This window comes from Aphis gossypii, chromosome X (assembly GCF_020184175.1).
Source record: "Aphis gossypii isolate Hap1 chromosome X, ASM2018417v2, whole genome shotgun sequence".
Lineage (NCBI taxonomy): Eukaryota > Metazoa > Arthropoda > Insecta > Hemiptera > Aphididae > Aphis > Aphis gossypii.
The window spans coordinates 1,439,527-1,463,900 of record NC_065533.1 but is presented as its reverse complement, the minus strand read 5'-3'; the positions used below and the strand labels follow the sequence as shown (position 1 = coordinate 1,463,900).

The 24,374-nt window shown below is 27.6% G+C and overlaps 3 protein-coding genes and 1 pseudogene across 4 annotated transcripts; 3 read left to right on the top strand and 1 right to left on the bottom strand.

Moving 5' to 3' along the window:
* Window positions 1–1,084: 1,084 nt before the first annotated feature.
* LOC126552253 (uncharacterized) lies at window positions 1,085–5,282 on the bottom strand (annotated as a pseudogene).
* Window positions 5,283–7,994: 2,712 nt separating this feature from the next.
* LOC126552211 (piggyBac transposable element-derived protein 3-like) lies at window positions 7,995–10,837 on the top strand. 2 transcript variants are annotated; one of them, XM_050206912.1, is made up of 3 exons: window positions 7,995–8,278; window positions 8,572–8,736; window positions 8,810–10,837. In XM_050206912.1, exons 2-3 carry the CDS (start codon window positions 8,593–8,595, stop codon window positions 10,646–10,648), a joined length of 1,983 nt encoding a protein of 660 aa, XP_050062869.1. In that variant the 5' UTR covers window positions 7,995–8,278; window positions 8,572–8,592; the 3' UTR covers window positions 10,649–10,837. The 2 variants fall into 2 exon arrangements, with proteins under 2 accessions (XP_050062869.1, XP_050062868.1); XM_050206911.1 differs by having other exon boundaries at window positions 7,995–8,736.
* A 2,120-nt stretch (window positions 10,838–12,957) lies between these two features.
* LOC126552252 (uncharacterized) lies at window positions 12,958–13,416 on the top strand. The gene has a single exon (XM_050206953.1). The coding sequence runs from the start codon at window positions 12,958–12,960 to the stop codon at window positions 13,414–13,416; it is 459 nt and encodes a 152-aa protein (XP_050062910.1).
* Window positions 13,417–23,624: 10,208 nt separating this feature from the next.
* Window positions 23,625–24,374, top strand: LOC126552251 (uncharacterized). Its single transcript, XM_050206952.1, has 3 exons — window positions 23,625–23,655; window positions 23,742–24,026; window positions 24,088–24,374. Exons 1-3 carry the CDS (start codon window positions 23,625–23,627, stop codon window positions 24,372–24,374), a joined length of 603 nt encoding a protein of 200 aa, XP_050062909.1.

Genomic DNA, 24,374 nt, shown 5'->3' with positions numbered 1-24,374 from the left:
TAGAAAAATCTTTAACTGATTCCTTTGCGTTTTGACGCATTTGACTTAACTGTACTTGTAAGTAAGACACTGAATGTGTCGATCCAAAAACGGTTTTAAATAATTTTTTTAATTCATCCCAGGTAGTAATTTTTTTATACCTCACGGCCGATAATGCTTTACCCGTTAATTGTGCCAGTATCGCTTCTAATATATTAGGTTTAATAGTATCGGAAATATTATTAAAAATGAACTCGCATTTAGCCAAGAAAGAAACTAAATCGGACTCTGCTCCTCCCGAAAAAACAGGAACCAATGCGGTTGCCCCTTGTAAATTTAATTTTTCTGTGTTAACCATTTTTATTTTAAATGTTTCCGGATTATATGATACTACTTGCCAATTTGTGGGATCTCTGTCAGACATACAATATACAATATATTATTCAAATGACTTACAGAGCTTGCATCTTTATCCGTGGATCGTTTGAAGAGTTGACTTCCGTCCTTCTGGAATTTGATTTCTGTCCTCCCTGGACTAGACCGTTTGCTTGAATTCTCTCTGTTCTCCTTCCTGTCGTGAACGTGGTTTCGTCGGTGGGTCTCAAAGTACTTATTTTTGATTTTACTCAAAAATTTTCGTTTGATGAAGTATGACCCCACACCTGACACCAAATTTTATGTAGTAACCAGTGATAGTTACTGCACGCTTCTTTTACGACGAATGCACGTTCCGTCGTAGGTTGGAGAGTTGAGGTATATAAGTTAACAATAAATTAATAAGACAATTGATACGTTTATTAACTTGTTAAAACAATAATGAAAAGGCTTTCGTTAGCGTAAGCACAAGTACTTAGCTACCGGAGAGCAAGTGACAACACTAACTTGGTCTAACTGACTCTTAACTAACTCTAATTAAATCTATGATGAGGACTCATATTTATATGGAACATGCCGTGATGGAGAATCGGATGATCTACGTCTATGAAGTGGCGTGATGTGTTTAATCCAATCAGGAAACGGCATTAGTGGTCCGACTCGGTGGCGTGATATAGTCATAGGCCACTGGACTTCGGAACTACGTTTTTATACTAAAAACGTCGGTTTACTACACAGGTCTTCCAAGTTTATGTTTTCCACAAATTTTTTTATGTTTTTTTAACCCATCAATACCCCATAGTTTGAATTTACAAGGAATATTACTAAAAACTGTAAAACATCTTTTACATATAATTAATTTAGATTTATGTTTTGTATTTTGATTACAAATAAGTCTACAAAAATCATTAATAAAACAATAATGTGACGTTATACCATTATTAATTAAAAGTAGATCGAAATGGTTTTTACTTTCCACATTATTCATATATAATGGGAAAACAACATTTTTATTATCTAAACTAAAAACATTATCTGATACATTATTTAAAAGTTCAAATGATTTAATTTGATTAACTGGTGTCGGAAAATCGATACAATGAAAATTTAATCTACTTTTTTTTCAAATATTTTAAAATATTGATTACTAAATTTAGTTTTATCTGAACGAGTATTATATTTTGTTAAAATTGCATATTTGAAACATTTGTTATCATTATTTTTTACATTTATAACAGCTTTCTTATTCCTTATACATTCTGGTAAAATTACATAAGAAGATCCGGTTAAAGGGTTTACAATATTGATTCTTAATTGTAATGCACCAATTGAATATAAACTCCAACCACTTCCTTTAGTCACAAAATTACTTTCCTCTTTGTTAATTTTATCAAACATTTTTTTTAATAAATTTTCGAAATTTGAATTTGTATATGCCAACACATTCACTGTTTTAAATGAAATATCTCGGTATTCCTGTGTTAACACATGTACATAAACACAGTCGAGATATAAGTTAAATTTAATACTAGTTTGTTGTGTCATTTTTTTTAATTTACAAACAATCATTTCAAAACCGTATTCAAAAAATTGATTAAAGTCTATGAAATTATAATCGTTTTTTAAAACAAACGTTTTTGAACATTTTTTAAACCGATTTAATTGAATAAGTCCGCTTCCAATTACGTTCATACGTGTTCTTTTTGATATTACATTTCGTTGTATTTTACTGTAATTAAAAATAAATAAATAATAATAATAATAATAATATAAAATTTACCATTAAATAACAATAAATAAATTATTATTACTAAATAAAAAAAAAACGTATTAACCATTTATGCTTATTAAGTCATTATTTATTATTATTACAATCAATAGCGTTGACCATTGAACGATCGAGGTTAATTTTTAAAATATTACTGTGTTACTAATTACGATCTATTGTTATTAAAGATAAGTCAATATAATTTTATTATTTTATTTAATATGAACTGATAATATTGCTTTTTTATACATAAATAATTAACTTAGTAGGCTATAACTTTAAGCTGATCTGGTTTTTTTTTCAAATTTTATGTTGATGTTAATTTATGTTAATCGGTAGGTACAATATAATACTTTTTTACTATAATTGATATAATTATATACTTGTCAATCACAATTCACTGTACTTACATAAAAAATATACCCAATTTTTTTTTAAAACCTTATTATAATTATTATAAAAAATGCACTAGGGCTAAAATACACGGTTGCAACTTTCATTTTAATCAAGCACTTTGGAGAAAAATTCAAAATATTGGATTAGCAAGTACTTATAAAGATAATGCAGATATTCGATTACACGTTAGAATGTGTTCTGTTTTAGCTCATATTCCAATTTGTGACATGAAAGTTGGATTATTATAATGAGTAATACACCCGATAATGATAAACTTACATTATTTTATGACTATTTTATTGAACAGTGGTTGGAAAATCCAATTATTTCAAGGGGAATGTGGAACTGTCATAAAAGAAGACACAGAACCAATAATATTGTTGAGGGTTGGAATAGTAAACTAAATAAAATATTAAATACACCGCGACCAACGTTTATGAACTTATATAGCTGTCTTAAAAAAGAGACTGAAAATGCGGAACTTTTATATGAAAGAAGCTATTTGAATATGGAAGGTAAAAGGAGAAAAAAATGTACGTACAGTTAGATGAAAGAATTAGAAAAACATTAGTAGAATATGAGACAATTATTATTATTATTAGACAATGATTTAGAAAAATGCTTAAAAAAATAGCTATTATACAAAAATTAGAATAAGGTTATGTTTATTATGTACCTACTGTGAGTCTGTGAATTGTGACAAATTATTATGTGCATTTTTTATATGAATACATTTTTAAATTTTTTTATGTAAGTACGGTGAATATTGTGATTGACAAATATATTAGTATGTGAATTTTTAGACACGCCAGTAAAAAATACTGCCAGTCCTAAACCTGGAAAAGTGTGAAGGGAAGTTTAAATAAAATATATTTGACAAGTATATAATTATATTAATTATAGTAAAAAAGTATTATATTATACCTATACCTATTAATATAAATTAAGTATATAGTATATAAAATACTATATATAGCACCCAAATTTTATAGTTAGGTAGATAGAAATAAATTGACCGCAAATGTCCCGACCGCATCGGTGCCGACACCTTTTTTTAGTATCAAATCTCTGGTTTATATATATATATATATATATATATATATATATATATATATTATATTCATTAATCTTATTCATCCATCAAGTGATATTATGAAAGGTCGTTCTCAATGTCGTTTAATTTTAGATTTAATGTAAGTCTGCGATATAGCTGTAGAAATTAAGTATTAAATCGACATGTTAGTATTTGTTAAAATCAAAATCGATTGTAATTATTTTTAACGGATGAGGTTAATTTTTCAATATTAGTATAATGTAAGAACTTATATTATTTTATTATTTTACTTAATATAAACTGATAATTGTTTTTTATACATAAATAGTTGAAAATACATTTCGTTAATTTTACATCACTAACTGCGTCGTGTATATAAGTTATATCATGGTTTTGATTACAAATTGAATCATGAGTTTCCTTCAACGATAAAAATCTACCATTTTTAATTATATAACCTAATTTATGGTTTAATATAATTTCATTACTTTTAAAATTAATTAATTTTAAATAAAATACTCTATTATTATCAGTATCGTATGCAGTCATATTCAACATTATATTGTATTAAAACCTAATCTTTGTAAAATATTTTTATCTGAATTACCATTCCATAGTAAAATAATTGCATTTTGGTTATTAAAAATAAGATAGTTTTTTAAAAAGCTTGTAGTTAGGTTCGACGTTTTTGATTTCATAGCTAAATGTAAGTCGTTTAATATAACTTGAAGCTGATCTGGTTTCTTTTCAAAAATTTTTAGTAGCAAATCTCTAGTTTTTATATATGAATAATTATTCATTAATCTTATTCTTCCATCAGGTGATATTATTAAAGGTCGACCTCGTAGACGAATAATTTCAGATTTTACGTGAGTCTGTGATATAGCTGCAGAAATAAGTATTAAATCTGTACGTTGATAGTTGCTGAATTCAAAATCAATTATAATTATTTTATTTTTTGGTTTTTGCCTGTAATTAAACAACATCAATTAATAGTGTCATAGTATTATTTTTATCTATGTTACTAAAATATATTTTAATAAAAATAAAATACTGATTTCATAATTTTTATTTTATATAAATTTAGATTATTGAATGTGCTTTAAATATTTTATTGATTTATTTTTTTTTATTTATGCGTAATATGAATTTATTTGATATTAAATATTTCATTATTCATCTGATTTTTATTTCACTGAAAGTTTGAAAAATATTAAAACATATTTTTTTTATAATCAATACCTAATATAAATATTTTATAGTCACATAACTTATTATTTTTTAAAAAATATATAAAAAAATAAAAACAATCATATCTTTTATATTTATTCACTAAGACTAGCAGATTCACCATGCAGCTTAATTAATCTATAATGATATAAACAATATTCAAATAAAATAATAATTTTTAACTTTGATTTTATATCATATATTTTTTAATCTGATCGTGTTTTACAACTTTTATTATATATATTAAATATTGAATTTGAATTCAACCAATTTTATTTTTTTATATTTTATTCATTTTATTTATATTTTCATATTATACGTATGTATTAATTTATATTTTAAATATTTCATTATTCATCTGATTTTTTATTTCACTGACATTTTGTAAATTATTAGAACATATTTATTTATAATTAATTATATTTGTATTTTATCTTACTTATTGTTTTGCTGCATAGTTTGATGAATACCTCGGTCCATGTTGTTGCATTGAATAAGTAGGTTTTAGTTTATCAATTAAAACTGAATTAAGAACTAAACTGTTTCTTCAAATTAATATTGTATTTAATTTAGATTAATTATTAATAAGACTTAACTAATATAAAAAACCTTGCTTGATGATAGTGTTGTAATAATGTCGGCGACTTACACAAGTACTGAAAGGCTGAGGATACTAGACTATAACCAACTCAAGAGAACTTTGTAAATGACTATAAGTCTATAAATATTGAATGATCATGAACCAGATTTATAGTCTGATCCAATGGTGTGATATTACACTTTGATCACAGATATTTTTTATAAATTAGGTAAAAATATGATCACGCTATATTAAACTTTGACTACAGTTATTTTTTTATAGAATAGGTAAAACTATGATCACGCCATATTACAACGCTACCACAGTTATTTTATAGATTAGATAAAACTATGATCACAAAATATGATACCACAACCTTACAAATCTGTATATAAGTGATCAGTAGACATTGATTATAGTTAGTGTTAAATCTCAACATTGTCTATAAATTTTATGTTTCGTCGTTTCATACCGTAATATATCCGTTTGCTACAAGTCGATAACAAACCAAGTAACACAATTTGATCAGGTAAATGTTTTTTTAAACAATCTGTTAATTAAAAATTAAACTTATACTGATTATCATTTTTATTTAAGGTATATTTAAAAAAAAAAAAAATATATATATATAATAAAATAATATGTCGTACTATACTAATGTATCTGCAGGCGAAAGCTCTTCAAATGATGATGTAAGTACCTACTTGACTGATATGAAACCAACTTTTTCTGCTTTTCTACAATATGTGAATCGATACATTGTTGTAATTGTTTTAAACGATGTAAATCAGTATATGATAATTGATAAGGTAATAAAATGATCACTAACATGCAATTAAATAGTTAACTGATTTAAATTGACTGAATAATATATTATGTTATCAGTTATTTTCACACGTTTACAATTAGTATGTAGATTATTGGTTATTGAACTATAATTGCTATCACACATTAGTGTACACCACTGATGTAAATCGAAGGTTAACAATTTTTTAGTAACATTACATTCTAGTATTACAATAACAGAAATCGTTTTATTAACCAAAAATCCAACCGTTACACTTTTCTTGTTAAAAGGTCTAATACTGAATATTGATTTTGCGACAACAATTGATGGAATCATATTGTATGACGACGTGATCTTTTTGATATAGACGATTTCTGATGATAATTTTTAAAAACGAATAGAAATAAATGTAATAACTTAAATAAACGTGAAACACAGATGTTATTTACACATATATGATCGTTACAACACATATTTATAAACTAAGTGTATTACTTGTACATGTGTGGTTATATACTAAACTGATTACATTAAAAAAAATTGAAGTGAACGTGAAATCAAATCAAATAACGTGTGGAAGGGAGAATTACTTACCTGATCTGTCGAACCCGAAACTGAAATTTTTTTAAATCTAATATATTTAATTATAATTAGACGCGTTATCTTACTTGACAACAAGTTCACGAGGTATAAAATCAAATATTAACACATTTAAGTTGATTAATTCAATATTTATTTTGAAATACAAATAAATTATAAAAGTAATAAGAAACATCAAAGTAAACTAACAAGTAATATCATTTGATTTAGACTTACAATCACAAACATGACTAGCTTTTACATATTCGTTTTTTACATTTTCTATAAATTCATTTCCTTTACATAGTAATACAAATATACATTTAGGATTCTATTTTACGTGTTCGACCCATGGTATATCATCGTTTGACCATTTTTGTAAGACGAGTCCACAGAAAAAACATTCAACTATATCACCTACACCGGTATATTTTAAACCAGATTCAGATAACGAATATTTATTTTGACATGAAGTAGATGGATATGATTTATATGTTTTTAATCTCGACAAAAATGAGGTATAATCTGAATGTATTGGATATGAATAATTTCGTACTAAATAAACTAAAGATGGAAAATCGTTGGAAATTTTCTGTAAATTCATGGTTTCAATAAAGCTTAAGATAAATACTTAAAAAAAAACAAATCAATAAGCTAATTTACCAGAGAAATAATAAAAAAAAATATAATACGACTTAATTGTTCAACCGTTAGTAACAAACTAAATGTTTTAAATTAATCACGAATAGAAATAAATGTAATAACTTAAATAAACGTGAAACACAGATGCTATTTACACAGATATGATCGTTTCAACGCATATTTATAAACTAAGTTATATTACTTGTGCATGTATAGTTATATACTAATCTGATTATATTAAAAAAATTGAAGTGCATGTGAAATCAAATCAAATAACGTGTGGAAGGGAGAATTACTTACCTAGTAAAAAATTCCCAGCTGTAAAATGGAGCTAGACGCCCCACGTTTTTTCAGAAAAACCATGGGGCGTCTGACTCCATTTTACAGCGGGAATTTCTTACACTGCAAGGGGACAATACCCCCTCAAACTTTTTTCATCTCCGCTGAAAAATGAAGCCAGACGCCCCATATTTATACTACTGTTAATAATTGTGTAATCATCAAAACTACTTAAAATAAATCATCAAACTTAAAACAACAAAAAAGTCTCCATAAAGGTAATTATTAGTACTTATAATAAATTAACACTCAACACCTCTTAACCCTTAACTTGATTTTGTATCTTATAAGATACACTAGATTATAATAAATTAATTTCTGTCAAATTACAATATTTTTTATATCTGAAGGTTGGTCACGCTTATTTAGACATCTGATAAGCATAAAATAATTTTTTGGAGGGAAAATGTATACAGTGCTGAGTGATAAGATCATTTGATTTCAGTCATATCACAAATAAACAACATGTGAAAAATTTTGTATTTTCATTTTCATTTTTTTTTAAGTTCTGTGCTCAGAAGGAGTTATATTATAGCAATATTAGTTAAGGTAAGTCTAAAGATCATTATTATACAAACTATATTTGTTTTCATGCAGTATTTAAAGTTTCCCAACGCATTATACTTAATGTATCCCTGAAGATACAAATTATTAATTCCCTTATTGTTGTATTGTATCTCACAAGATACAAATTCATTATTTCAGTAGTTATATTTTATAAACCAAAACATCATAATGTATGTAGGTATCAAATGTAGTACATAATAATTAAAAGTACTACAGATATATATTTTTTTTTTTTGAATGTTGAATAATGAATATCACTTATTTATAAATTTCAGATATTTTTATTAACTAAAAACATGTTTTCAAGAAGTAAAAAGATGTTAGCGCTTATAAATCCTCCATTAGATAGTGGGTCTAGTGAGGAAGATGATGAACTTGAAGTTGATCCTTTAGAAATTGATCATCTCTTAGAGATTTTAGATGAGGATTTAGTTGATGAAGTAATTACTTGTATGATTTTAGTCATATATGTATGTATTTTTTAATTATTATAAATTTTAATAAACATTTTAGGAGTATAATAAAATGTTGAATGAAGAATTTGAAAGAGACTTTGAAACAGTAGGTGAGGATTTAATACAGCAGAATCTAGAAGTACCATTAGTTATTGAACTTCCTGCAACTCCAACATCTAATAATAATTCTATTTCAAATATATCAGGAACTGAATCATCTGGTTCTAGGCGGTCAAAAAGATTATTTAAATCATCTACTCCTGTTACTCTTCCTACCCCTACAGACCAACTTATTAGCCCTAATATTTGTCTTTCAAATCCAACTCAAGTAAACAAGAAAGTACCATTAAAGCATTTTGATTTTAAATGGAAAAAATGCACTAGTGAAAAGTTTAGTGTTGATATACCAATAATACAATCTTATCCAACTAATAGTTATGTCAAATCTCCTTTAGAATATTTTTTAATTTTTTTTTCTAATGATGTATTTGAACTAATCGTTGAACAGTCCAATTTATACTGTTTTCAAAAATTTGACAAAATGTTGGGAACAAATATTAAAGAAATAAAAGACTTGGTTGGTATTTCATTAATAATGGGAATAGTAAAAATGCCTGCATATACAGACTACTGGGCTCCATCTACAAAATATGGACAAGTTTCAAATGTAATGTCATTGCGTAGATATCAACAACTTATGAGATGTCTTCATTTTTGTGATAATAATTGCCCTGATGATTTTGATAGATTTTTTAAAGTTCGCAAGCTCTTAGACATAATTCGTAACAATTGTTTATCTGTACCACAAGGTAAAAGATTTTCTGTTGATGAAATGATGATCCCTTACAAAGGCAAAAAGGCAGGATCTAGAAAACAATATATGAAAAACAAACCTAAAAAATGGGGTTACAAAATGTTTGTTAGGGCAGGCATAGATGGCATGGTTTATGATTTTTTAGTCTATTCTGGTGACTGTACTTTTCGTGGTATAACTTTTTCTCCTCGTGAAATGAGTTATTTTGGCTTAGGACCTAGAGTGGTCATTGCACTATCGATATCAATACCAGATAAACCAATGAGTGTTATATATTTTGACAATTTTTTTACTACTCCTGAGTTAATAAGCTACTTGAGATCTGAGTTTGGTATATTAAGTTTAGGCACTATTAGAAAACAGCATCTACGAGGATGTCCTCTAATTGAAGATAAAAAGTTAATGAAACAACCAAGAGGCACTTATGAATACCTTTGTGATAAATCCAAAAAAGTTATAATTTTAAAATGGCTTGATAATAAGGTAGTTAGTTTAGCCAGTTCCTATACACAGGAAAGTAAATCGAACACTAACATTATACAGCGATATTCAAAAGATGCAAAAAAAAGGGTGCCTGTTCCATACCCTAATATAGTTAAAGAATATAACACCCACATGGGTGGTGTCGATTTAGCAGATATGTTAGTTGCATTGTACAGAACTGGTTTAAAGTCTCATAAATGGTATATGTCTTTTTTTTCTCAAATGCTTGATATATCTGTAAACAATGCTTGGCTACTATACCGTAGAGATTGTGAACTGCACAAAGAAAAAGAAAAAAGGCTTAAAGAATTTCGACATGAAATTGCAGTTGCCCTAACTAGTAAGGACAAACCTCGGCTAGGGCGTAGGCCAGCTTTGGAAAATAGTAATTTTCCTGTTAAAAAAATTCGACATGAAATAGCTCCAAGACCGTATACTGAAATAAGATATGATAAAACAGATCACTGTCCTACCTTTACCAAAAAAGGTAGATGTCGCCATTGCTCAGCTGGTCAAACTTCAATAATATGTTTGAAATGCAATGTAAGATTGTGTTTGATTGAAGGACGAAACTGTTTTCAACAGTTTCATTACAAATAGTTTCTAAATGGTTCCTTTTTATAAGTATTATTATATATAATATAATACTTTTTATTAATATTTTAATACTTTTTTTTTTTTGATTATTCAAAAGACTGAAGTCATCTTTATTATACAATTTAATAGTTTAAAGTATATTACTTATACTTTGTTGTTATAGAGCATCATATTTTATATATTAATTTTAAACCTTCTAAATATTTAAATTTAACCAAAAGACTGGTGAATAACAAATTATTACAAAGACTGTTTGTTATTGTTATAATATAAATACATATATATATATATATATTTATGTTTTATTTTATTTTTTGTTAATTTATAAATAATTAATTTTTTTTAATAGTCAGTTTATTATTTATAATTTGTTATAGTTTTTCAAAATAAAACAAAGTTTATTAAAATAAAAATTTATCAGTGTTTTTATACTATGTTAGAACCTTTTTCATATTTAATCTTGATCTTGAAAATGTATCTTGTCAGATACATGTATAAAATAAGGGTATTTTGATAATGTATCCCCAGAGATACAACTTATATTTCAAAATTGGTTTGAAAAAAAAATTTTTTTTCTTCAAATTTGGATTCTAGGACTCTTATATAGTAAGAAAAATATAAGTTGAATATTTTCACACAATTAATTCATATAGTGTCAATTTAAGGGTTAAGAATAGTTATTTCTAAGTATAGTATAATAGTTTTTGTACAAAATGTCTAAGTATGATATTTGTTGTAAATTTGTTGATACTATAATAATATTATTATTTAACACATGCTACTTTTTTGAAGGATTAATTACATAACAAGTATATCATAAAGATTTAATTTTTTTTTTTTGTATAATCAAATTATTATTTTTATTATTATTGTTATTTACAAAACCAGTGATTAACCTTCTATTTATATTATTTGTTTAGATATGATCTGGTTTCATATATTTTATCTTCTATAACATATTTATTTTGTTTACTTTACATTTTAATATTTTGTATATTTTTAAAACATTTTATATATTTAATATAAGTTCTGCATCATATACATTTTTTAAATTATTTACTTTGATTGTTTTAATTAATTGAGAATGTTATTCACTTTTTCATTTTTATATGATAAATATATTATTATAATTTATAATAACAATTAATTATATACTACTGTTGAGAACCCTTTTAGATTAGTAAGCATATAAAACAATAGAATAGTAATGTAAGCATTTTTTTGCAAGCGACTGCGTCGCCAAGACAAGACGTAGAATAAACAGAGTTAGTCGTGGATAAGTAACCGAACTGTGTAATACTGTGTTTTAAAATACTTTCTTAAATTAATTAAGTAATAAAAGTATTCTTTTTTAATATACATAATTTTCGTGTTGTGAATGAATAAATCCGTAAGATACGAACTTTTTCTTTACAATACATGTACTAACAAGACTTAACCGAAATAGTACATAACAACTGGTGGCAGCGGTACCCTTTCGGAATATTCTAACACAACGAAATCTGTCTTTTACTCAGGTGACACAGTCGAAAATTTATATACATTTTAATATTACATACGTGAAAAAAAAAGCACGTATCTATACAATGTACGTATAATTATATGCGTCTATTGTCTATACATCATTCATATATGGTGTCTTTATACGTAGCATAATACATCGTGTATTCGTGTATTACGCAGCGTCAACAAAATTCTGGAGTGCGACATTACAATAGTCAACATCGATATTAAAACCATTTCGATTGTGACGTTCACTCATCAGCCGTCACACGCGTCGTTGTCGTCGTCAACGCCGCCGTCGTTATCCTTGACCGTGATTGACAATTTAAGTGGGACAAATCAACGAAGTGAGAGCGCTGAGCATCCAGGAACGTCACGACACATGGGAGCAGCTACGGTGTATCCATATCACATTGTGATAAGCTATCACTGATAATCAACAATATCAGTCAACATCAACAACAAACAGCATGTATACGTTAAGCACAAATACTATACTGGTATTACTGTAAGTTATTAATTTATTATGAAACATTAACGTAACATAAGCGTATTATTATTTTTTATTAATACATAAGAATATTAATGCATGTCAACTCATACGAGTAGTAGTGAGGGTAGCAATTCTGATTCAACTGAATTAGATCCTGATTTCGTCCCCCACCGAACGGTTGTATCTGACAACCCATCCGATGAACCATTAACTAGTTACAAAATAAAAAAGTAAAAATACAAATCTAAACCTTCTTGATAAAGTATCATTAATAGATTTAAACGATAAAAACACCATTTTAAAATCAATAAATACAATGACGAAAAATAAACAAACATTACTTTCCTTAGAAACAGCTATAAGACCCGTACCTCAGTTTAATGGAGAAAATCCACAGGATGTATATCCATTCTTTATTGCATGTGACTTCGTGATTAAAACGATAGATGAGGAATGTCGCCCTATTCTTTTGCAGGCAATTTTAACAAAATTAGCAGGTAAAGCTTTTGCGATAACACAACATCGAGAAGTCAAATCATGGGACTCGCTTAGGGAGTTATTAACAGTTACATTTTGCGCTAAACAAACTCCAGGTTATCTTCAACTAGAATTGTCCACAACCAGATTTAAATCAGGAGAGGCTATTCAAGAATATTCTTCAAGAGTCGAGAAGTTGCTTCACGAACTTTGTAATGTCAGTACAAACAAGAGAACTGTAGCAGAAGCTAAAGCGGTTATATATACAGTGTTATATTCTAATAAATGTATAAAGTAGACTTCCAATTATAGGCGTACTTAAACAATGTGGAACCAAATTAAGTATAAATGTCACTATCATGAAATGATAAGAAGATGATGACATAGCAATTGGATAAATTAATATGAGTATTATCTAATGTCATCCAATTATAACAAAACAATGGAATAACAATTAACAAATTAAAATAAATACCAAGATTATTATATTATAAGGAAACAATTATACAACAATCAAATTTAAAACTAAATACCAATCCAAATACCAAAATTACGTAATAAACACGCGGGTCATATAAGCGACCTGACCTTACCAGATGACCTAATGTAGTGGGAAAAGTGTATAAAAACCATAACACTCACACAGCATCCTCGTAGTGTACAAGACAGTAGTGTACAAGATCCTAGTGTACAGTAGTGTATAAGACCGTAGTGTACAAGAGCGCAGTGTACAAGAGCGTAGTAGTAGTGCATCCAATACTGAAGATACCAGGAGGATTGGACAAGATCGATTTTCACAGACAAATTCCATATATATTTTCGAGAAACTTCTTAACGTTACTTTGGTTCACCATTCTCTGAGTACAAACCTATATTGGTATATTTTCTTTATTGTTTAAAACTTGAATTGTTTACATAATCATTTACACTGCTTAACATCCCATAATATTCATCCTAAATCCTATATTCAAATTTTAGTCTTTATTCAACTTTTCCTATTTATGCCAAGCATCTATCAATATAAATTATAACTCGAGTCTAATATTCCATAATTTGTGTAAAGAGTAATAAGATTGTAATTAATAATGTTCATCAACTCATGACACCGAGATATTTATACAATCCAAAATAATACAACCATAAATAAAGAAGGTAAGTGGAATTTCAATCTATATAGTTTTACATCGATATAATAACATATCGTAGCAAAATAAAGTAATGTAGACAAGGCATCCAATTACTATCATTTAATAATTTATTACCCATATCATCTATTTATTTTACCAATCGCCAATTTACTATCACCCCCCTATACCGGGCCGATATTTTACTTATTTTAATCTAGTACAAATGGTCCCCCATTAGGTAGCTTTGTTTTACCTTATTTTATTTTACTACAACATGACTATATCAAAAAGACTGCTTTAACTACTTACATTGAAGGATTACCAGATAGCATTCGAAACATCATAAAATCTAGAAATCCTCCTACTTTAGAAGACGCTATGAAAGTAAGCCTAGAAGAAGAAAAAATATTTTTATCAAATAAAGAAACAAAACGTTTACTTCAAAATAAATCTAATGCTTATAGCACAAATAAATATTGCAAAAACTGCCAAAAAAGTAACCATAATACGAACGAGTGTAGAAATGCAAATCGTAACATAGATACAGGGCAAAGTAGTAAACCAAAACACTCGAATACAAAGCAAGAGACATGCGCATATTGTAAAAAAGCTGGTCATTCAATAGAAAAATGTCTTTAAGAAAAAAGGAGCGGATGAAAAAAAAAATAATCAACAAGAAAGTGACAAAGGAAACCAACAAAATTATTCAGGAAACGGATCGGGACCGAACGCCACGGCAGCCGTACGGTCAAAGATTTAAAAATAATAAGTACCTTACCATTCACAATAAAACTACATGACGACCATGCAATATTTCAAGTCTCACAATGTACGTCAGGAAGTGCAAAACTTAGTAGATACCGGTGCAAAACTAAACCTTATCCAACTTGACGTCCTGCACGATGAAGTTCTAGTTTCGGATACTAATATTTATCAGTTACAAGGAATAAACGATCGCTTAGTCAGCACTATGGGTAGTGTTGTGCTTACGATTTCAGATAAGAATCAAACTTAAAAAAAATGAAACTGAATTTCATGTGGTACAATCGTCATTTCCAATTAACGGAGATGGAATTTTGGGTAAACTTTTTCTAAAGGAAAACAAAATCATCATCAATGTAGATCAGGAAGAAATAATCTATCCTGACAATGCCACTGCAACCATACCAGCCAGAAGCGAAGCAATTATTCCTATACGGATATTAAACGAACCTATAACTGATTGACAAAACATTCTAGTACATTCCCAAAATATTAACAAACATATAATCTGCGGAAATGTCTTAAACGAAATAAAACAAAATCAATTACTCATTGCTGTAATAAATCCAACAGAAAATTCACAAGCTATAAAAATTCCAAGTCTAAACGAATTATCTCACGAAACTTTTGAAATAGTACCATAAAATACACAAAAAATAAGGAAGTTCCAAAAAATGCAAATAATCGTATTCAACTATTAAAAGAAAATCTTAGATGCGATCATATGAACAACGAAGAAAAATAATCCATTGAAGCATTATGTAGAGAGTATTCAGATATTTTCTTTCTTGAAGGAGATACATTATCCTGCACGGAAACAATTCAACACGAAATAAAAACGCCAGGAACAAATCAACCAATATTTCAGAGATCTTATCGTCTACCTTATTCTAAAAAAAAAAAGAAATAGATAAACAAATTGAACAACTTGAACAAGACGGAATAATTAGTCCCAGCGACAGTCCATGGAACGCTCCATTATTAATAGTTCCAAAGAAAACAGACGCATCTGGTATACAAAAATATAGAGTGGTAGTCGATTTTCGTAAGCTCAACGAAATCACCGTAGGAGATGCATTTCCAATGCTAGACATATCAACAATTTTAGACCAGTTAGGAAAAGCCAGATACTTCTTATGTCTAGATATGGCAAGTGGGTATCATCAAATATCATTGAAACCAGAAGATAAACACAAAACAGCTTTCAGTACAGAAAAAGGTTACTTCGAATTTAATAGAATGTGTTTCGGTCTAAAAGGTGCACCAGCAACGTTTCAAAGGCTGATGAACCGAATTTTAATTGGTTTAAATGGTGTGAAATCATTCGTATATTTAGACGACGTGATTGTGATAGGAGTAACAATCATAGAACATGAACAAAATTTACATCAAATATTTGATAGATTCAGAAAACATGGATTGCAATTACAACCGACAAAGTGTGAATTTCTTCGACGAGAAGTGGTCTATCTTGGACATATAATCACAGAGCAAGGCGTCAAACCAGATCCGAAGAAAATACAATGTATGGTAAACTACCCTACCCCGACAAATGCAAAGGATGTAAAATCATTCTTAGGCCTAGTTGGATACTATCGAAGATCTATCAAGGATTTTAGTAAGAAAGCTAAGCCACTTACTAGTTTACTAAAACAAAATCAACAATTCATCTGGTCGGATCTTTGTCAAGAATCGTTCAATTATTTTAAAAATATTCTAACAAATGAACCAATCTTACAGTACCCTGATTTCAATCAACCCATTTAATATCACCACAGATGCAAGCAACATTGCAATTGGAGCTATATTATCACAAGGTAAAATTGGCTCGGATCTGCCAATTGCGTATGCGTCACGTACACTGAACAAGGCTGAAACCAATCATAACACGACAGAAAAAAAATTATTAGCAATACTTTGGGCAGTTAAACAATTTAGACACTACGTATATGGTAGCAAATTCAACATCGTGACAGATCACAAACCATTATCGTGGTTATTTGGAGTCAAAGATCCTGGAGCTCGTTTTACCAGGTGGCGATTACAATTAGAAGAGTATGACTATAATATCATATACAAACCGGGAAGTCAAATAGCAAAAATCAATAAATTGTCAAATGTAGATGACTATAGAACAAAAACATACGAACAATTTGAAGAAGTTATACAGAAAACACTAATAACAAATTCAAATGTGATCGAAATTCAAGGTAATATATTCGAGGCATCTGAAGATATAACTTTTGTAATTTGCGTATCAAAAATTTTTGAGATGTCACAAGGGTTAGCCTTGGAATGTAGAAGAAGATTCGGTCAAATTGAAGCATTAAAAGAACAAAACAAAGAAATCACAGAAATCGCATATATCCAACATGATGAGAAATCTCTAGCATGTATAATTACCAAAGAATTAAGCCAACAAACAATTACTTTAGAAACATTTTTTAAATGTATTATTAATCTACGAACTTTCTGTGAAGAAAATAATATTACAAAAATCGGATTACCTAGGGTCGACAACGAACTCGATAAACTAAACTGGGAAAAAGTTCGATCTATTATTAGATACATTTTTAAAAATTCAAAAATAAATGTCGTTATATACATCGACATTGAATATTCTGAAGAAGAAAAACTCAAAATAATCGAAGAATTTCACAATGCTTCACTTGGTGGTCACCAAGGTGTATCAAGGACAATCAAGCGAATCAAATTACACCATCAATGGAAAGGACTAAAAAGGGATGTTAAAAAATCCATAGCTTCTTGTCAATCATGTAAACAAAACAAAAGCATGAATAGGACCATTAAACAACCCATGGTGATTACAACAACAGCCAAAAAACCATTTGAAAAAATATTCCTCGATATTGTGGGACCACTAACAACAACAAACGAAGGTCACTCATATATACTAACTATCCATGACGACTTAACCAAGTTTTCAGCTGCATTTCCATTAGTAACTCATGATGCTAACTCAGTAGCAAAAACATTTGTTGAAAAATTTATATGTCAACATGGTATACCCGAATCGATTGTTACTGATTGTGGCACGGAATTTATGAGCAAAATATTTAAAGAATGCTGTAAACTACTTAAAATAGAAAAAATGAATACTACACCATATCACCCACAATCCAATGGCGGTTAAGAAAGATCTCACCGAACATTGGCGGAATATTTAAGTCACGATGTTAATAAAAACCAAACAGATTGGGACTAATATGTAGCTTTTGCCATTTTCGTATATAATACAACAGTTCACACAACGACTAATCATCAACCATATGAACTTGTTTACGGTTTCCCTGCAACAGTCTCTCACACATTAAGTCGAACGCCTCAAACAAGATACAACTATGACGATTATACATACGAATTAAAACAAAAACTTCAAGAAACATGTAAAATAGCTAGAAATAATATACTTAACAACAAAGAGAAAACGAAGAAAAAGTACGATCAAGGAGAACTACAAGTAAATGTAAAAGTTGGAGACCAAGTATGGGTGAAAAACCACCAAAAGAAGGGGAAGTTAGGACCAAAATGGTTGGGCCCTTACAATGTAATAAAATTAAATAACAACGAAAACATAACAATTCAACGGGGCAGAAAGGAAATTAAACTACACAAAAATGAAATAAAACTTGCAAATTAAAATTAAATTAAATTAAATTCTTTTTTTCTCATTTTCAGAATTATTTTTGGAAAAACGATGGCAAATTCATTCAATTTAACTCCAATATACAACTCATCAGGAATTTATTTCCACACAATAAATAATTTACGCATATACAACTCTCATTGGCGTTTGTAAACTTATATTAATATTACAAATCATAACGAAAAATATAACAAAATTGGCAACATGATAAAAGATTTTGAAGAATCTTGTGGTATAAGTAAATCTCTCGAAATAAATTCTTTACAACAACTTTGTTCTCAATACAATCACCAAGCATATAACTTTTTATTAGAAATTAGTAGCAATAAAGAACATGTAATGAGAATTATTGATCAACCTAAAAATAATTACCGTACCAAGAGAGGTCTAATCAATATAGTAGGTAGAGTATCTAGTGTTCTATTCGGTGTATGTGACGTTACTGATGCAGAATATTTTTACAGTAAAATAAGAGATCTTGAAATTTCAAATTCACGAGTTTCCCAAATAGCTGACGCACAAATACAAATTATTCAAACAATTATATCAAATGTAAATTCATCATTACTAGAAATAAGCAAAAATCAAATTAATTTAGCCGATAAATACAATTATTTACTTCATGAAATGCAAGCAGAGAAAATTGCATTAGGTATTTTAAACTTTAAAACAGCCTTAGAAGAAAGAATATCATTGTTAAACATAATTTTAACGCAATATGCTTTCGAAACAGAAAATTTAGTCAACATAATAAATATGGCGTTACAAGGTCTCGTTCACTCAAGTATATTAGACATAAATACTCTTAAAAATCAAATAAAAAACGTTAAAACACAACTACCTATAGGTGAAGGCATACCCATAGACCTAGATAATTCAGGAATATCAGAATTTCTACGACTAATTACAACTAATATAGTTTATGTAGAAAACATATTAATTTTTATCATAGAAATACCTCTAACAATCACAAATTTATCTTATATAAAAACATACCATAACCTATTAATATACATGACAACAATTATGTAATGATAGCCCCAACATCTGATTATATAGCTATAGATAAATCTAGAATATATTACCTAGAATTAAGTGAAATACAAATATCAAAATGTAAATAAATTTCAAATATGTCCATATGATCAACAACTACATTACCTATTTGAATAAATCATGTGAATTAACAATAAGAAAACCAGGTGTATTGCCTGACTTGTGTAACCTAAAAATAGTTAACTTTAATTTAGTATATGGCATAGATTAGAGAACACAAATTCTTGGATATATGTTACGATCAAAGATACCAACATTATTATTAAATGTAAAAATAGTTCAGAAACAGTAGTATTAACTATTAAGTATAAACGGTACGGGTATTTTAGATTTAGACAATCAGTGTGAAGCCAATACTAATGATGGAACATTATTAATACCTAGCAAAAAAGAAAATAACCACAAAAATGTATAAAGATTTTATCCCACAACTAGATATGTTAATCAATTGGAAAACTCAACTAAATATTACAGATATAACTTTAAATAATGCAAGCATTTTAAATAAAGTAAATTCTATAGTAAAAATAATTTGTTCAAATTGATAGAATATTCTAAATCATTAGAAGAGTTAAAACACATAAAAACAAAAAATAACATATTGGACACAATTAATTTTCAATTATATTTAATTATAACAGTAATTGTCATCAGTATAGGTTTAGTAATAACAATAATTTTATATTTAATAATCAAAAACAAACAGTGTTTACAAAAACATTTAATTGTTAAAACATTTAATTCTGTAAACAATCCAATAGAAAATAAGATATATGATACTGTAAACACTCCGAATCATGAAAATCTATTGCCTAGAATAATATAATTTTACAATAGGCAATGAACTTGCATTTAACCCCGGGGGTGTTGAGAACCCTTTTAGATTAGTAAGCATATAAAACAATAGAATAGTAATATAAGCATTTTTTTGTAAGCGAATGCGTCGCGCGTCGCCAAGACAAGACGTAGAATAAGCAGAGTTAGTCTTGGATAAGTAACCGAACTGTGTAATACTGTGTTTTAAAATGCTTTCTTAAATTAATTAAGTAATAAAAGTATTCTTTTTTAATATACGTAATTTTCGTATTGTGAATGAATAAATCCGTATGATACGAACTCTTTTTCTTTACAATACATGTACTAATAGGACTTAACCGAAATAGTACATAACACTACCTATTTGAAGGTCTAATTAATTTATAAGTATAACATAAAGATGTAATTCTTTTTTTGTATAATAAGTATTAAATCATTTACTAAACCAGGGATTTACCTTCTATGGTAATGATACATATTTATTTTGTTTACTTAACATTTTAACATTTTGTAAATTTTTTTTTTTATGTTTTATAACCACAAGATTTGTACCACATACAATTTTTTTTTATTATTATTTACTTTGATTGTTTTAATCAATTGTGTATAATATTCAATTTTCCATTTGTTATATGAAAAATATAGTATTATAATTTTTAATTAATTTATTATTATTTATCTTTAGTTAAGTCATTATGGTATATTATGTATACCTATAACCTCATTATATAAAAACATTGTAATAATAATTTCGATTGAACTATATATTCAATTAAAGGTAAATCAAACATTAAATGTATGTCATTTAATCTAAAGTTAATGGTTGAATAAAGGTAGAATATAATTTTTATCAAGGTTTAATTAACATAATATTTCAATATTTATATGTAGTTCAATTAATATCAAATACAAATTACAAAATGTTCATATTAAGGTCAAATAAATCTTGAATACATAGTTTTCGTTATTTTTAATGAAACTTTATATTTTATTTATCAGGGAAATATCATTTTTTTTTTTTTGAATTTTTTTTTTTCATGTTATTTCCTATATGTGTATTAATTATATTAGATAGGTAAAAATATATTTATTAAATTTTTTTTTTTACAATCCAAAGTTATTTGGAAATATTTTAAATTTTAAGATTTTAATTATTTTCTGAAGCGTGTAAATAAAAATTACTCAATTTTACCCAAAATCTGATATGTACATAAAATAAAGAATATTCCCAGGATTTTGAAAATGTTATTTTTTTTTGCGTCCATAGGGAATTATAGCGTACAGAAATTATTTCTGTAAGGTTTATCGTAATATTTGCTACAAAACATGAATTGTGTTGGAAATTTAATAACATAGGTATTTGAATTGGGTATTTTTATGTCATAAACAGATAAGATAATTTTATGATTACCAATTAAATTATATTGATAATATATATTTAAACGTCTTGTCTTTTAGTCATTGTGTAGACTGCAGTTGTGTAAACGTGCAGTAGAAACGACAATATTTTTAGTAAAATATTACTTATTAAATTAAGTAATCGGTATAATATAAAATATAAGCTATATTTGATATAACGGATAGCCAATTTGAAGGTAAGAGAAAATCTCTATATATTTTTAATATTTTTTGTTAAATATAATTATGCTAAATCGGTTTTTATTACGTATTTTCAGTTGATCTCGTAACTAACAATAAGCGTAAAAATATATTTTGAATCGTGAACTGTATGAACTTATAAAGTTGTACGTAATAAATGTTCTATGCAATCTGTGACAACTGTTAGTACGAGACAATTATTGTTTATTTTTATTCAAAATAAATTCAATGGTTTGAAGTGGAACAGTGTTTATATTAAAACAATAGAAAGTGCAATTTTAAATTTTTCTTTAGCATTATCAAAAAAATGGATAAAAGCTTGCCGGAATAATAATAAATGTAATAATGTTTCAACGTCGTTAAACCTATTAGAAATTTTAACGAATGTGCAGATAGTTCTAAAAGAAGAAAAAATAATATGTCAATAGCTAATTCTACTATGACGACTCCTGAAATACATTACGCTTCACAAAATAAATTTTCAATGGCTGGACAGCGAAATATGGTCCAATTTTTTAAAGAGGTAACATCATCTGATAAAGCTTCAGATCTTTTGAAGTCTCACGCCAAATTAAGCTCTTCAAAAATCATACCACTTATGGCTGATGAAGCGTTGGCATTTTTTATTGAAAATGATTTAACAAAAAATCAATATTTGAATATAAGATTAACAGCGAAACAACATAATGCTGATATCTATCCACCATACAATACAATTATTGCAGCAAAAGCATTGTGTTATCCTGAAAATTGTATAACATCTGAAACTTTTTGTGAAATAAAACTGCAGGATCTTCTTAACCACACCTCAAAAAGAATATTTGAAATTCCCTCATGGGAAAATAGAAGAACTTCTTCTACACGATTTTGTAGACCAATCAAGTTTAAATTTCAAAAAGAAACGAAGGTTACTACATTACACGAAGTAAATGCTATTGAAAACCAAATACAAAATTTGTTGGCATCACACATACTATTTTAATGGTACAGAAATAATAGTTAAGCATACTTTAGTATTTACAATGGTTGACGGAAAGGTAAATGAGTTGTATAATATTATATATATTTCTAAAATAGGTAATATTTATTTTAAATTATTATTTACTTGTGATATTATCATAAAGGTATGTAACTCAATGACAGACACCTCAAGTCAAAAATGTTACATTTGTGGTTCATCTCCAAAAGACATGAATAATATTGAACAGGTAAAAAATAGATTAATTAACCACGAATCGTTGAGATTTGGAATGTCCACACTTTATGCATGGATACGATTCTTTGAATGCTTGTTACACGTTTCTTATCGTTTGGAATGCAAGACTTGGCAAGTATGTAAGATTGTTATAATATGCAAAATGTCTTTAATCAATAATTATATTAAACATTAAAAATTATATTTTATGTTAACAACACCAGTACAAAAGCTAAGTTCTGCACGACGAAAAAAAAAACATTCAAGAACGTTTTCGCACAAAAATGGGTTTATTGGTTGATGTTGTGCTACAAGGTAAAAACAAACTAATATTAATTTGGTTAACTATGAACTATGTAGACCGCAGATATGTATTTACTCTTACAAATATATATTTTGAGGAAAAGGAAATACAAACGATGGTAACACGGCAAGAAGATTTTTTAAAAACCCAGAAAAGAACGCAGAAATAACTGGAATTGATTTTACATTACTCAAACGTTTTGAAAACATATTATCTATAATTGCTAGTGGACGTGAAATTAATCCAATTACATTTGATGAATATGCATTGGCCACGGCTACATTGTTTGTACATCTTTATCCTTGGTACTATATGCCAGCAAGTGTACACAAAATATTTATTCATGGAGCTGTTTTTATAAAATTCGCTATTTTGCCTATTGGTAAACATTTTTTTTTTTTAAATATACTAAAATAATATTTTTATGAATTTAATTTTTGTAGGACAACTTTCTGAAGAAGCCCAAGAAGCTAAAAATAAAGATTACAAACGAATAAGGCAAAATCATACAAGAAAAAATAGTAGATTAAATACCAATAAAGATTTAATACACATGCTACTCGTCTCATCAGATCCATACATATCGTCCATTAGAGAACTGCCGAATAAATACCGACTTAAATTCAGTGATGATTTACAACACTTATTTATGTTTCCTGAGAACTCAGATAAAAGTACAAATGCACTAAATTCGTCGTTTTCAGAAATGGAAATAAACGAAAATGAATAA